Source organism: Cetorhinus maximus, chromosome 36, assembly GCF_964194155.1.
Source record: "Cetorhinus maximus chromosome 36, sCetMax3.hap1.1, whole genome shotgun sequence".
Lineage (NCBI taxonomy): Eukaryota > Metazoa > Chordata > Chondrichthyes > Lamniformes > Cetorhinidae > Cetorhinus > Cetorhinus maximus.
In genome coordinates, this window is record NC_135914.1 from 5,958,828 (window position 1) to 5,975,161 (window position 16,334).

The following is a 16,334-nucleotide window of genomic DNA, read 5'->3' on the forward strand; positions in this document are numbered from 1 at the left end:
CTCAGTAAGTACCCTCTGATGTGTAGTGCTCCCTCAGTACTGACCCTCCAAACATGTGGCTCCCCCTCAGCACTGTTCCTCAAACATTGCAGGGCTACTGCAGATTGCCCAAGAATTTTAGGGAAAATCCTTAAATTAAGAAGGAACATGGTCTGTTATTCATGCTGTTAGTGTGGTTTTGGAGCTGTTGATGTGGTACTGTAGGTGTATGGCTGGTACTGGGGCTGTTGGGGGGGTAATGGAGTTGTCGGTGTGATACTGGAGCTGTGGTGTGATACTGGAGCTGTCGGCGTGGGACTGGAGCTATCGGTGTGAAACTGGAGCTGTCGGTGAGATACTGGAGCTGTCGATGTGATACTGAAGCTGTCGGTGTGGGACTGGAGCTGTGGGTGTGAAACTGGAACTCTCGGTATGATACTGGAGCTGTCGGTGTAATACTGGAGCTGTTGGTGTTGGACTGGGATTGTCGGTGTGATACTGGAGCTGTCGGTGTGATTCTGGAGCTCTTGGTGTGATACTGGTGCTGTCGGTGTGATACTGGAGCTGTCGGTGTGATACTGGAGCTGTCGGTGTGATACTGGAGCTGTCGGTATGATACTGGAGCTGTCCGTGTTATAATGGAGTTGTCATTGTGATACTGGAGCTGTCAATGTGATACCGGAGCTTTCGGTGTGGGACTGGAGCTGTCGGTGTGATACTGGAGCTGTCAATGTGATACTGGATCTGTCGGTGTGATACTGGAGCTGTCGGTGTGATACTGGAGCTGTCGGTGTGATACTGGAGCTGTCGGTGTGATACTGGAGCTGTCAATGTGATACTGGAGCTGTCAGTGTGATACTGGATCTGTCGGTGTGATACTGGAGCTGTCGGTGTGATACTGGAGCTGTCGGTGTGATACTGGAGCTGTCAATGTGATACTGGAGCTGTCAGTGTGATACTGGAGCTGTCGGTGTGATACTGGAGCTGTCCGTGTGATACTTGAGCTGTCCATGTGATACTGGACCTCTCGGTGTGATACTGGAGCTGTCTGTGTGGGACTGGAGCTGTCGGTGTGATACTGGAGCTGTCGGTGTGATACTGGAGCTGTCGGTGTGATACTGGAGCTGTCGGTGTGATACTGGATCTGTCGTTGTGATACTGTAGCTGTCGGTGTGATACTGGAGCTGTCGGTGTGATACTGGAGCTGTCGGTGTGATACTGGAGCTGTCGGTGTGGGACTGGAGCTGTCGGTGTGATACTGGAGCTGTCGGTGTGATACTGGAGCTGTCGGTGTGATACTGGAGCTGTCGGTGTGATACTGGAGCTGTCGGTGTGATACTGGAGCTGTCGGTGTGATACTGGATCTGTCGTTGTGGTACTGGAGCTGTCGGTGTGATACTGGAGCTGTCGGTGTGACACTGGAGCTGTCGGTGTGATACTGGAGCTGTGGGTGTGATACAGGAGCTGTCGGTGTGACACTGGAGCTGTCGGTGTGATACTGGAGCTGTGGGTGTGATACAGGAGCTGTCGGTGTGATACTGGAGCTGTTGGTGTGATACTGGAGCTCTCAGTGTGATACAGGAGCTGTCGGTGTGATACTGGAGCTGCCGGTGTGATACTGGAGCTGTCAATGTGATACTGGAGCTCTTGGTGTGATACTGGAGCTGCCGGTGTGATACTGGAGCTGCCGGTGTGATACTGGAGCTGTCGGTGTGATACTGGAGCTGTCAGTGTGATACTGGAGCTGTCGGTGTGATACTGGAGCTGTCGGTGTGATACTGGAGCTGTCGGCGTGATACTGGAGCTGCCGGTGTGATACTGGAGCTGTTGGTGTGATACTGGAGCTGTCGGTGTGATACTGGAGCTGTCGGTGTGATACAGGTGCTGTCGGTGTGATACTGGAGCTGTCGGTGAGATACTGGACCTGTCGGTGTGATACTGGAGCTGTCGGTGTGATACTGGAGCTGTCGGTGTGATACTGGAGCCGTCGGTGTGATACTGGAGTCGTCGGTGTGATACTGGAGCCGTCGGTGTGATACTGGAGCCGTCGGTGTGATACTGGAGCTGTCGGTGTGATACTGGAGCTGTCAATGTGACACTGGAGCTGTGTTTTTGATACTGGAGCTGTTGGTGTGGGACTGGACCTGACGGTGTGAAACTGGAGCTGTTGGTGTAGGACTGGAGCTGTCTGTGTGGGACTGGAGCTTTAGGTGTGATGCTGGAGCTGTCGGTGTGATACTGGAGCTGTCGGTGTGATACTGGAGCTGTCGGTGTGATACTGGAGCTGTCGGTGTGATACTGGAGCTGTCGGTGTGATACTGGAGCTGTCGGTGTGATACTGGAGCTGTCGGTGTGATACTGGAGCTGTCGGTGTGATACTGGAGCTGTCGGTGTGATACTGGAGCTGTCGGTGTGATACTGGAGCTGTCGGTGTGATACTGGAGCTGTCGGTGTGATACTGGAGCTGTCGGTGTGATACTGGAGCTGTCGGTGTGATACTGGAGCTGTCGGTGTGATACTGGAGCTGTCGGTGTGATAGTGGACCTGTCGGTGTGATACTGGACCTGTCGGTGTGATACTGGACCTGTCGGTGTGATACTGGAGCTGTCGGTGTGATACTGGAGCTGTCGGTGTGATACTGGAGCTGTCGGTGTGATACTGGAGCTGTCGGTGTGATACTGCAGCTGTCGGTGTGATACTGCAGCTGTCGGTGTGATACTGTAGCTGTCGGTGTGATACTGGAGCTGTCGGTGTGATACTGGAGCTGTCGGTGTGATACTGGAGCTGTCGGTGTGATACTGGAGCTGTCGGTGTGATACTGGAGCTGTCGGTGTGATACTGGAGCTGTCGGTGTGATACTGGAGCTGTCGGTGTGATACTGCAGCTGTCGGTGTGATACTGCAGCTGTCGGTGTGATACTGGAGCTGTCTGTGTGATACTGAAGCTGTCGGTGTGATACTGGAGCTGCCGGTGTGATACTGGAGCTGTCGGTGTGATACTGGAGCTGTCGGTGTGATACTGGAGCTGTCGGTGTGATACTGGAGCTGTCGGTGTGATACTGGAGGTGTCGGTGTGATACTGGAGTTGTCGGTGTGATACTGGAGTTGTCGGTGTGATACTGGAGCTGTCGGTGTGATACTGAAGCTGTCGGTGTTATACTGGTGCTGTCGGTGTGATACTGGAGCTCCCGGTGTGATACTGGAGGTCCCGGTGTGATACTGGAGCTGTCGGTGTGGGACTGGAGCTGTCGGTGTGAAACTGGAGCTGTCGGTGTGATACTGGAGCTGTCGGTGTGATACTTGAGCTGTCGGTGTGATACTGGAGCTGTCGGTGTGATACTGGAGCTGTCGGTGTGATACTGGAGCTGTCGGTGTGATACTTGAGCTGTCGGTGTGATACTGGAGCTGTTGGTGTGATACTGGAGCTGTCTGTGTGATACTGGAGCTGTCGGTGTGATACTGGAAGTGTCGGTGTGATACTGGAGCTGTGGGTGTGATACTGGAGCTGTGGGTGTGATACTGGAGCTGTCGGTGTGATACTGGAGCTGTCGGTGTGATACTGGAGCTGTCGGTGTGATACTGGAGCTTTCGGTGTGATACTGAAGCTGTCGGTGTGATACTGGAGCTGTCGGTGTGATACTGGAGCTGTCGGTGTGATACTGGAGCTGTCGGTGTGATACTGGAGCTGTCGGTGTGATACTGGAGCTGTCGGTGTGATACTGGAGCTGTCGGTGTGATACTGGAGCTGTCGGTGTGATACTGGAGCTGTCGGTGTGATACTGGAGCTGTCGGTGTGATACTGGAGCTGTCGGTGTGATACTGGAGCTGTCGGTGTGGGACTGGAACTCCTGACATCCTGAGCTGTGTCAAGGTTGGCCGAGGTTAAACATAATCCATTAAGAGGAAGGTCATGTCTGTCACCCCCATCAGTTTATTGGGTTCAGGGAAACGTGCCCTTGTGTCAGGTTGAAGGGCAGTGAGTCATGAAGGGAGTCACACGACCATGATACACAATGTCCTGCATGAGAAGATAGGAAAGCTAAGTGCTCAATGGTTGCTAGGAGATGTGTTGTTGACTGAGCTGTTACCAGAAAACAGGCTGACCTTAATGCAAGTCGACCGAGCTGAAAAAGGGCTAATTCTGTCAGTCGTGCGTGAAATGTAGATTACAAGGCTTTAGGCCTTGCCTGGAAAGTCCTGGTCTTGCAAACCAGGTCACACAGAATATTAAAAAATACACAATTCCGATTGCTTTAATTCATTGAAAGCGGATGGAAACTTCAGCTCGTTGCATTTGTAGTCTTTCTGGTTATTTACAGTAGGTCAAATACCAGCTCGCTCCTGCTAAATGTGCTGTGTTCCCTGGCAAACGCAGCCCAGTGCCTGGTAAATGCATACCTGCTCTCAGTAAACACAGCCCTGGTAAACGCAGACCCCTCTCAGTTAACACAGCCCAGTTCCTGTTAAACACGGACTCGCTCCCAATAAGCACAGCCTTGGTAAACACAGACTCGGGAAACACAGACTCGCTCCTGGTAAACGCAGACTCCTCTCAGTTAACACAGCCCAGTTCCTGTTAAACACGTACTCACTCCCAATAAACACAGCCTTGGTAAACACAGTCTCACTCTTGGTAAACACAGTCCAGTGCCTGGTAAACACAGACTCGCTCTTGCTTAACACAGCCCTGGGAAACACAGACTTGCTCTCGTAAACACAGCCCAGGTAAACACAGACTCAATCTCAGTTAACATAGCCCAGTACATGGTAAACACAGACTTGCTCTCAATAAACGGAGTCTAGTAGACACAGAATCATTCCCAGTAAACACAGTCTCGCTCTCAGTTAACACAGCTCAGTGCCTGTTAAACACAGACCTGCTCCCTGTAAACACAGCCTCGCTCTCGGTAAACACAGACCTGGTAAACACAGACCCAGTCTCGGTAAACATAGCCCTGGTAAATACAGACTCACTGTCAGTAAACACAGCCCTGGCCTCGATAAACACAGCCCTGGGAAACAAAGACTCGCTCTTGGTAAACACAGCCCTGGTAAACACAGACTTGCTCTCAGTAAGCACAGCCCTGGTATAAACATAGACCCGGTCTCGGTAAAGGCAGTCCTGCTCCCAGTGATCAAGCCTCTTCCCATTGATTCCCATTACACAGAATCCCTGTGGGTTAATCAGCAATATGGTGATCTGGTTATGGTACAGGACCAGTAACTCAGAGGTGGAGGATTCAGAACAAAAATAAACACACCTGGAAAAACTCAGCAGGTCTGGCAGCATCTGCGGAGAGGAAGACAGTTAACGTTTCGAGTCCGTATAACTCTTCAACAGAACTAAGATCTGCTGAGTTTTTCCAGGTATTTTTATTTTTATTTTTGTTTTGGATTTCCAGCATCCGCAGCTTTTTGCTTTTATCTTAGTGGAGGATTCAGAATCTGTTTGTTAAAATGTCTAGGAATTTCTAGTTTGGCACCACTGGAAACCTGGAATTTCCCCAGATTTTTCATTACAAAGCCCATCTGGGTCGACGAACTCCTTCACCCTGACCCCAGTCTGTGTGACTGCAGTCCCACGCTTTGTGGTTGACTGGGGGAGGGACAGTGAATGTTGTCTCTGTCCCGAGAGTAGAGCGATCTGTTTGAGTAGTGACAGTCTGTGTCCCCAATATCTGTTGTGTTCTGTCAATAGGAATCAGGGTGAGACCTATTAAGTCTGATAGGTTCAGCTCCTACCAAGCTTTCCTAATGCTTTAATGGCTCACTTAGTGAATAATAGATGGGTTGTGCTTCCCCACATATAACTCGACACACTCACTTTCAGCTCCTTGCTTGTGGCTGACCTCACACATTAAACAGGCTAAGTGCCTCAGAATGGGGGATAACATGCTGGAGGGAGGAAGACAATGGTCAGCATTTGTATTGTGAGTTCAAGCCCCATTCCCAAACTCGAGCCAATGATCCAGGATCCAGTACTCGCTGCTGTTCCGGAGGGTGCACTGTCTGAGGTGCCTTTCTGAATGAGACATTAAACAAGGTGTCGAAGGTTCCATGAAGAAGATTGGGGGTGGGGGTGGGTGGGGGGTTCTCCCCAGTGTCCTTCAGCCAAGAGAAAAGACGCAAATTAACTGGCCATTCACCTCACTGCTGTCTGTGGGATCTTGCTGTGCACCATTGGCTGCCTCAGTCACCTGCGCAACATTTCTCAGCCCTTTCGAGAGACGCACGAATGGCTGGAAGTCAAAATGTGAATCTTCCTTTTTCGTTTTAAAGATGATGCCACCTACTGCACTCCACGTGGCCCAGGTTTGGTGGGGGTGGGGGTGGGGGTAACAGAGCCCACCGCCAGCACAGGAAGTCCAGGCGAGTGGCCGAGTTTGATTCCTGGCTGGGGCTGCCCAAGGTGTAGACCTTGCCCTTGGCGTATCGCCCAGTCCTCCCTGGGATCGTGGTCAGGGCAGCTTCACAGGGCACTGAGGCTGGCTGCGCTCAGGGTGTCAGAAGGCTAACACCCTCTGCCTTTCCACTGTTGGATTTACAGCATCACAACCTGAAGCTGCTGTTCAATTCCTGTAGATTTATATCGGCAGTGAGATTAGTTACGGCCTCAGTCCGTTACTGCTGCTCTTTATTCAAACTGTCCTCCGTAAATCACTTCTCAACGATAATATTACATTAGCTGAATAATCTGGCCAGCACTGACCTGTGATCAGATCGATTGACGATGACTCGTCCTGACTTTCATTCTGGCTGGTAACACACGCGGCAATGGGGCAGAACTAAAGGCCATGAGAGCCTCCTGTAGATTGGGAGGGAGAGGGAGGGAAAGAAAGAGAGATACAAGGGAGAGAGAGGGAAATAGAGGCAAGAGATAGAGAGAAAGATAAAGGAGAAAGAAGGTGATGGAAATTAGGAGAGAGAAAGAGGGATAGGGTGAAAGAAAGGGGAAGAAAGATGAGAGGGAGAGAAAATGGGAATGGGGAGAGATGGAGGTGAGGCAGATGGGGAGGCGGAGAGACCTCTGGCTACTCAGAGCCCACATCCAGGGAGTAATGGTCTAAGGTCTCTAGACTATTTGAGGACAGGGTTGAAGGTCTTGTGAATATGACTGGTTCACACTGCAGAAAGATCATTGGAATCCATGCTTGGTGGTCAGTGCAGACTCCAATGGGAGCTGGAGGAGAAAGGGGATTTAGGGATGGACCGAATCAAGTTAATCCCTTGGATAAGCCACATTCAGTGATGCTGAAGATGAGGATTATGCTCCCAGCCGATGTCCGAGAATCAGGATGTGTCTGTTGGAGTTTGTGTTTTCATGAAAGAATGGATCTCTCAATTCAACCTCTCCAGTGGGCCTTATTCATCAAAATGTTTCTGGCTAGGGTAGAGTAAGGAACAGAACAAGGATTCCTCCATGCGTTGCAAAGTACTTGGTAAATGTACAAGGACGAGCCAGAGAATGTCCTCCCAATCCCCCATCCTGCACCCTGCTCTGCTCCTTGCTTTGTGAACTCCAAAGCCAATGCACTTGTCCCTTATTCCAACTCACTCTCTCCTGGAATCTCACCCTCCACCAATGCACTTATTCACTTATTCCAACTCACTCTCTCCTGGAATCTCACCCTCCACCAATGCACTTGTACCTTATTCCAACTCACTCCCTCCTGGAATCTCATCCTCCACCAATGCACTTGTCCCTTATTCCAACTCACTCTCTCCCAGAATCTCACCCTCCACCAATGCACTTGTCCCTTATTCCAACTCACTCTCTCCTGGAATCTCACCCTCCACCAATGCACTTGTCCCTTATTCCAACTCACTCTCTCCTGGAATCTCACCCTCCACCAATGTACTTGTCCCTTATTCCAATTCACTCCCTCCCGGAATCTCACCCTCCACCAATGCATCCAGCAAGTTTGGAGATTGGGGGAGGTTGGAGATGGGCAATGTTCCGCAGCAAGGTGGGTGGGGTGGGGTAAGGGCTGGTGCGTTAATTTGCAAAGGTTTTTTTTGAGGATGGGGCGCTGACGGAAGTTTTGAAAGGAAGGAGGACAGTACCAGAGGAGAAGAAAATGTTTACAAAGTCCTAGGGGCCAGGAAGGGTCACTGGGTAGGAATAGGGTCAACAGAGCAGGAAGGGGGTCAAATGGCTGAGATGAGTTTGGGGAGAGCGTCATATAAAAATGAAGAAGTTAGGAGGTAAAGAGGGAAGTTGGGAGAATTCTTTTCATTCACATAGGTAACAGGAAATGGAAAGAATTGGAAGTGGTTGTGAAGAGGGAAGAGCTTGGAGAATATAGCTCCCCTGTACCTTACATTTATACTGTTCATACTGAGAGCTGCTCAGTCCCCAGCACCATAGGGCAGGTCATTGTCCTCAGATACATTGTCCATTTCTCATCCTCTACAGTTCACCATCTCCTGCGAGAGTTCTCCGGACACGGACCTGAGCAGAAAGGTGAATGAGTCCCAGGATCTACAATGCTGCCCCTCAGCAACATCATCCAAAACATGTCAGGCCGCATATGTACATTTCCAACACAGGACCATCTCTCTCTCAACTTCAGCAATGTTGATGGTTTCTCATCTTCCCTCTCTCACCTTCCAGCTCTACTGCCTGTATCCTAACATTCATCTGTCATCCCTGTGCTTGCTGACATCTCTCAGACCTCTCTACTCCTCCAGTTCTGGCCTCTTGAACATTCCCAATTTTAATTCCCTCCCTAAACTTCTCTGCCACTCTTTGAAGGTCCCTTAAACCCTTGCTCCTGAACTCAACTTTCAGTCACTGCCCCAATATCTCCGTAGGTGGTTTGCAGCTAAACGTTATTTGATCATCTCTGCTGAGCACAGAGTGGAATGTTTCACTATGTAAACAGCATCCTATGAATACTTGACCGCTTTGCAGAACACCTTCGGTCTGTCCGCAAGCATGGCCCAGACCTCCCTGTCGCTTGCCATTTCAACACTCCACCCTGCTCTCATGCCCACATGTCCGTCCTTGGCTTGCTGCATTGTTCCAGTGAAGCCCAACACAAACTGGAGGAACAGCACCTCATCTTCCGACTAGGCACTTTACAGCCTTCCGGACTGAATATTGAGCTCAGCAATTTTAGATCATTGACTCTCTCCTCCATCCCCACCCCCTTTCCGATCCCCCACCTTTTTTTCCCAATAATTTATATATATTTTTCTTTTCCCACCTATTTCTATTATTTTTAAATGTATTTCCATCCATTGTTTTATCTCTACCTTTTAGCCTATTTCGATCCCCTCCCCCCATCCCACCCCCACTAGGGCTATCTGTACCTTGCTCGTCCTGCTTTCTACCCTTAATTAGCACATTCCTTATATAATATCACCACCTTCAACACCTCTTTGTCCTTTTGTCTGTGACATCTTTTGGTTATCTTCACCTATCACTGGCCCTCTATCCAGCTCTACCTGTCCCACCCCCCTTAAACCAGCTTATATTTCACCTCTTTTCTATTTTTACTTAGTTCTGTTGAAGGGTCATACGGACTCGAAACGTTAACTGTGTTCCTCTCCGCAGATGCTGCCAGACCTGTTGAGTTTTTCCAGGTATTTTTATTTCCTATGAATACAAGTTATTGTTGGATCAGGATGGCAGGTGAGTGTTATTTGAAACCTGCCTTGTCTCACCTTACACAGCGTCAGCTCTGTGCCTGGTAAAGTGTGAGGCACCAAACTCTCATTTACCTGCAACAGGCAGCCGCCAGTCACTGATCCCCACCCCCATCTGTCTCTGATCTCCGCCCTGTCTGTCTCTGATCCCCGCCCTGTCTGTCACTGATCCCCCACCATCTGCCTCTGATCCCCCCCCATCTGTCACTGATCCCCCCCCGTCAGTCACTGATCCCCCCCCCGTCAGTCACTGATCCCCCCCCATCTGTCACTGATCCCCCACCATCTGTCACTGATCCCCCCCCATCTGACACTGATCCCCCCCCGTCTGTCACTGATCCCCCCCCATCTGTCACTGATACCTCCCCATCTGTCACTGATTCCCCCCCCGTCTGTCACTGATCCCCCCCCAGTCTGTCACTGATACCCCCCCGTCTGTCACTGATCCCCCCCCATCTGTCACTGATCCCCCACCATCTGTCACTGATCCCCCCCCATCTGGCACTGATCCCCCCCCCGTCTGTCACTGATACCCCCCATCTGTCTCTGATCCCCCCCACTGTCTGTCTCTGATCCCCCCCCCCATCTGTCACTGATCCCCCCCCGGTCTGTCACTGATACCCCCCCGTCTGTCACTGATCACCCCCCCCGTCTGTCACTGATCCCCCCCTGTCTGTCACTGATACCCCCCCATCTGTCTCTGATCCCCCCCCCCGTCTGCCTCTGATCCCCCCACCGTCAGTCGCTGATCCCCCCCCGTCAGTCACTGATCCCCCCCCGTCAGTCACTGATCCCCCCCCCGTCAGTCACTGATACCCCCCCATCTGTCTCTGATCCCCCCCCCTGTCTGCCTCTGATCCCCCCACCGTCAGTCACTGATCCCCCCCCGTCTGTCACTGATTTCCCCCCGTCTGTCACTGATCCCCCCCTGTCTGTCACTGATCACCCCCCTGTCTGTCACTGATCCCCCCCCTGTCTGTCACTGATTCCCCACTGTCTGTCACTGATCATCCCCCCCTCTGTCACTGATCACCCCCCACCGTCTGTCACTGATCCCCCCCCGTCTGTCACTGATCCCCCCCTGTCTGTCACTGATCCCCCCCTGTCTGTCACTGATCCCCCACTGTCTGTCACTGATCATCCCTCCTCTGTCACTGATCACCCCCCACCGTCTGTCACTGATCCCCCCCCGTCTGTCACTGATCCCCCCCTGTCTGTCACTGATCCCCCCCTGTCTGTCACTGATCATCCCCCCCTCTGTCACTGATCACCCCCCACCGTCTGTCACTGATCCCCCCCTGTCTGTCACTAATCACCCCCCCGTGTGTCACTGATCCCCCCGTCTGTCACTGATCACCCCGTCTGTCACTGATCACCCCCCCCCCGCCTGTCACTGATCTCCGCACCCCCCATCTGTCAAAGATCCCCCCCTGTCTGTCACTGATCCCCCACCATCTGTCACTGATCACCCCCCACCATCTGTCACTGATCCCCCCCGTCTGTCACTGATCACCCCCCCGTCTGTCACTGATCCCCCCCCCCCCCGTCTGTCACTGATCTCCGCACCCTCCGTCTGTCACTGATCCCCCCCCGTCTGTCTCTGATTCCCCCCCTGTCTGTCACTGATCCCCCCTGTATGTCTCTGATTCCACCCCCCCCCCCCCCACCCGGTCTGGCTCTGATCCCCCCCTTTCTGTCACTGATCCCCCCCCCCGTCTGTCTCTGATACCCCCCCCCCCGTCTCTTATCCCCCCCTCTGTCTGTCACTGATCCCCCCCCACCCCGTCTGTCTCTGATCACCCCCGTCTGTCTATCTCTGATCACCCCCCTGTCTGTCTCTGACCCCCCTGTCTGTCTCTGATCACCCCCCTGTCTGTCTCTGATCCCCCCCGTCTGTCTCTAGTCCCCCCGTCTGTCTCTAATCCCCCCGTCTGTCTCTAATCCCCACCCCTGTCTGTCTCTGATTGACCCCTGCTTCAGTCTCTGATCCCCCCCCCTCGTCAGTCTCTGATCACCCCGCCTGTCTGCCTCTGCCCCCCCCCCAGTCTGTCAGTGATTCCCACCCCCCTGTCTGTCACTGATTCCCCCCTCCCCCGTCTATCACTAATCCCCCCGTCTGTCTCTGATCCCCCCCCATCTGTCTATAATCGCCCCCCGTCTGTCTCTGTTCCCCCCCCGTCTATTACTAATCCCCCCCGTCTCTAATCCACCCCCGTCTGTCTCTAATCCCCGTCTGTCACTGATCCCCCCTCTGTCTGTCTCTGATTCCCCCCCCCCCGTCTATTACTAATCCCCCCCGTCTGTCTCTAATCCCCATCTGTCTCTGATCCCCCCGCCTGTCTGTCTATAATCGCCCCCCATCTGTCTCTGATCCCCCCCCCTGTCTGTCTATAATCGCCCCCCGTCTGTCTCTGATCCCCCCCCCCCCACCGCGCTGAAGGACAGACTGAGACTCGGATTTGGTTCAATAAATATTTAATGCGGAAGTGATACAGAGGGGGCGGGAACCGCGTGACGTACACAAGGGGCGGATCCCCATCCGATGTCAACAACATTGAGCAAAGGGGCGGGACCTGGTGACAGACGTGGGTGGGCGGAGCAGGGTTGCGACGCCCAGTGCCGGGAGGGGATGACTTGAGCGGGGCGGTGGCGACGTCTCCCTGGTGGTGGGTCAAAGGTGGTGTCACCCGGGGGCGGGGCGAGTCTCCCTGGGGGCGGGTCGAGGGCGGTGTCTCCCGGGGGGCGGGGTGAGGGCGGTGTCTCCCGGGGGCGGGGTGAGGGCGGTGTCTCCCGGGGGGCGGGGTGAGGGCGGTGTCTCCCGGGGGGCGGGGTGAGGGCGGTGTCTCCCGGGGGGCGGGGTGAGGGCGGTGTCTCCCTGGGGGCGGGGTGAGGGCGGTGTCTCCCGGGGGGCGGGGCGAGGGCGGTGGCCCCCCGGGGGGGCGGGGCGAGGGCGGTGTCTCCCTGGGGGCGGTACGAGAGCGGTGTCTCCCTGGGGGCGGGGCGAGGGCGGTGTCTCCCTGTGGGCGGGGCGAGGGCACGTCTCCTGGGGTGGGCGGGGCGAGAGCGGTGTCTCCCTGGGGTCGGAGTCTCCCTGCGGGCGGGGCCAGGTCTCCCTGGGGGCGGGGCGAGAGCGGTGTCTCCCTGGGGGCGGGACGAATGCACGTCTCCCTGGAGACGGGGCCAGGTCTATCTGGGGGCGGGGCGAGGTCTCCCTGGGAGCGGGGCGAGGTCACGTCTCCCTGGAGTGGGGTCGGGGCGAGTGTGGTGTCTCTCTGGGGGCGGGGCCAGGTCTCCCGGGGGGCGAGAGCACGCGTCCCTGGGGGGGCGGGGCGAGGACACGTATGCGTGGGGGCGGGACCAGGTCTCCCGGAGGAAGCGGGGCGTGGGCGGTGTCTCCCTGGGGGCGCGACGAGATCGGTGTCCCCCTGGGGGCGGGGCGAGGGCGGTGTCTCCCGGGGGGCGGGGCGACAGCGGTGTCTCCCTGGGGGCGGGGCGACAGCGGTGTCTCCCTGGGGGCGGGGCGACAGCGGTGTCTCCCTGGGGGCGGGATGAGGGCGGTGTCTCCCTGGGGGCGGGGCGACAGCTGTGTCTGCCGGGAGCGGGGCGAGGCGGTGTCTCCCTGGGGGCGGGACGAGGGCGGTGTCTCCCTGGGGACGGGACGAGGGCGGTGTCTCCCTGGGGGCGGGGCGAGGCGATATCTCCGTGGGGGGCGGGGCCAGGTCTCCCAGAGGAAGTCTGGCGTGGGCGGTGTCTCCCTGGGGTCGGGGTCAGGTCACCGTGGGGGCGTGGCCAGGTCTCCCTGGGGGCGGGGCAAGGGCGGTGTCTCCCTGGGGGCGGGGCGGTGTCTCCCGGGGGAAGCGGGGCGAGGTCACGTCACCGTGAGGGCGGGGCCAAGTCCCCGGGGGGCGAGGGCACGTCTCCCTGGAGGCGGGGCCAGGTCTCCCGGGGGCGGGGCGGTGTCTCCCTGGGGGTGGGGCCAGGTCGCCGTGGGGGCGGGGCCAGGTCTCCGTAGGGGCGGAGCCAGGTCTCCCCGGGGGCTGGGCGGTGTCTCCCTGGGGGCGGGGCCAGATCTCTCGGGGGCGGGGCCAGGCGCGTGGCACCACCCCTCAGACCATCTTCATGTTGAACTGGGCTTCCTCTGCTCCGTCCCCTCCTCCGCCGCCGCCGCCACCGCCCCCGTGCGGTACAAAGTCCACCTGGACGTTGTTGTGTTTGATGGGCCCGCTGGCCCGGCTCCAGATGAAGAGGAGGGTGAAGCAGACGGTCACCACGGTGAAGAAGGAGGCGAAGCCCATGGTAGTGGCCACCAGCAGCGTCTGGGTGTCGAAGGGATACCCGGGCCGGACGCCGGCCCGCGGGGCCCGGTCGGCCGAGCCGAGCAGGCCCAGCTCCTGCGGCGAGAGCGGCCGCACCTGCAGCGAGGCCGAGGCCGTGTCGTTGCCGCCGGCGTTGCGGGCCACGCAGCGGTAGGTGCCGGCGTCCAGCACCCGCACCGAGGCGATCTCCAGGCCGCCGTCGGCCAGGAGGCGGCTGCGGCCGACGGCGGGGCCGGAGAGGAGGCCCGGGCCGCCCAGCCGCTGGCGCCGGGGGTTGAGCCACAGGATGTCCGGGGCGGGCTGCCCGTCGGCCGAGCAGCGGAGGGTGACGCTCTCCCCCTCCCGGGCCCGCAGCCGCTGCGGCCGCTTGTCGCGGATCCTGGGCTTGCGGCAGGTGAAGGAGCCGCTGGGCCGCGAGTCGCCCAGCTCGGCCAGGCGGCGGCCCCGGAGCCCCTCGGGGGAGGCGCAGGCCGGCCCGGGCTCCAGGAAGCGGAGGCGCCGCCGCCGCCGGACGACCCAGAGCAGGCGGCAGTCGCAGGCCAGCGGGTTGCGGCCCAGGCCCAGGCTCTGGAGGGCGGCCACCGAGCGGAAGGCCGAGGCCGGGAGGCTCGGCAGCTGATTGGCCGAGACGTCCAGCAGCCGGAAGTAGACCAGGCCGCGGAAGGCGCCGGGCTCGACGCGGATCAGCCGGGCGCCGACCAATCGCAGCTCCTCCAGGCGGGTTACGTGCTGCAGCAGCGGCGCCCGGATGTCGCCGATGGGATTGTGGGAGAGGTTGAGGAAGCGCAGGTAGGCCTGGGACCGGAGGCTGGCGTAGGGGACGGCGCTGAGGTTGCAGCGGGTGACGGAGAGCCAGAGCAAATTGAGGCCCAGGAGGCTGTCGGGGCCCAGCTCGGCCAGCGAGGCCCAGGCGTCCAGCTCGAGCAGCCGGAGGCGGCCGAGGGGCTGGAAGGGGCGGCCGGGCAGCGCGGCGATGTGAGGCAGGCGGCGGAGGCGGAGGGCGGTGAGGTTGGCCAGCGGGGCGAGGGCGGCCTCGGGCAGCGAGCGGAGCGCGGCCCCCTCCAGCGTCAGGTGCTGCAGGCCGCCCAGGCCGGCCCAGGCCCGGGGCCCGATGTAGGTCAGCTCGGGGCCGCCCAGCTCCAGGCGGCTGAGGGCGGCCAGGCCGCGGAAGGTGTCGTCCAGGAGGACGAGGAGCGGGTTCCCCGCCAACTCCAGGCGGCTGAGGGCAGCCAGGCCGCTCAGCGACCCCGGCGCCAGGTACCGGAGCCGGTTGCCCCCCAGCCGCAGGAGCCTCAGTCTCTCCAGGCCGCCCAGGCCCAGACCCAGGCCCGCGGCCTCCAGCTCCGACACCAGGTTGTGGCTCAGGTCCAACTCCTCCAGCCGCCGGCTCAGGGCCCGGGCCTGGGGCCACTCCAGGCCCCGCAGCCGGTTCCAGCTCAGGTCCAGGGCCCGGGTCCCGGCCGGGATCCCCCGCGGAGCCGCCTCCAGGCCCCGGCCCGAGCAGCTGACCGTCCAGTTGAGGGGCCAACAGCTGCACTGGGAGGGGCAGCCCAGCCCCGGGCCCGGAGCCAGGAGGAGGAGGAGGAGGAGGAGGAGGAGAGGCCGCGATCCAGCCCGGGGTCCGGCTCCAGTCAACATCCTCCCTCCGGCCTGCAAAACAAACACAAGCAGGGGGGTCAGTGCGGGGGGGAGGGAGACCCGAGCAGACCACCACCCCCCCCCCCCCCCCCTCCCACTTCTCCCCAGGATCCAGCAAACCCCCCCCCCCGCCACCCCCCGGGACCCAGCAAAACCCCCTCCCCCTCCCCGGGGACCCAGCAAAACCCCCCTCCCCCCCCGGGGACCCAGCAAAACCCCCCTCCCCCCCCCCGGGGACCCAGCAAAACCCCCTCTCTCCCCCTCCCCCCCCCCGGGGACCCAGCAAAACCCCCCTCCCCCCCCCCCCGGGGACCCAGCAAAACCCCCCTCCCCCCCCCCGGGGACCCAGCAAAACCCCCCTCCCCCCCCCCGGGGACCCAGCAAAACCCCCTCTCTCCCCCTCCCCCCCCCCGGGGACCCAGCAAAACCCCCCTCCCCCCCCCGGGGACCCAGCCAAAACCCCCTCTCTCCCCCTCCCCCCCCCCCGGGGACCCAGCAAAACCCCCTCCCCCCCCCGGGGACCCAGCAAAACCCCCTCTCTCCCCCCTCCCCCCCCCCGGGGACCCAGCAAAATCCCCCCCTACCCGGGGTCCCCAACCCCATCTCCCCCTCCACCAGGGACCCAGCAAACCCAGCACCCTCACCCCAGGTGTCCGTCCCCGTGTTGCCGTCCACCCCCCTCCGGGGACCCAGCAAAATCAACCCCGAGGTCCCCACCCCCTCCTCCAGGGTCCCAGCAAAATCTCTCCCC

At 58.3% G+C, this 16,334-nt stretch overlaps 1 protein-coding gene across 1 annotated transcript; it reads right to left on the reverse strand.

The window, feature by feature from the left end:
• Nucleotides 1–13,727: 13,727 nt before the first annotated feature.
• On the reverse strand, nt 13,728–15,583 carry LOC144672205 (leucine-rich repeat and immunoglobulin-like domain-containing nogo receptor-interacting protein 1). Its single transcript, XM_078534023.1, has one exon. It carries the CDS (start codon nt 15,581–15,583, stop codon nt 13,736–13,738), a length of 1,848 nt encoding a protein of 615 aa, XP_078390149.1. The 3' UTR covers nt 13,728–13,735.
• Nucleotides 15,584–16,334: the final 751 nt, after the last annotated feature.

What these genes read in the sequence shown, in the direction of transcription:
- LOC144672205 (XM_078534023.1), bottom strand. Translation starts at nt 15,583, where the DNA reads ATGTTGACTGGAGCCGGACCCCGGGCTGGATCGCGGCCTCTCCTCCTC.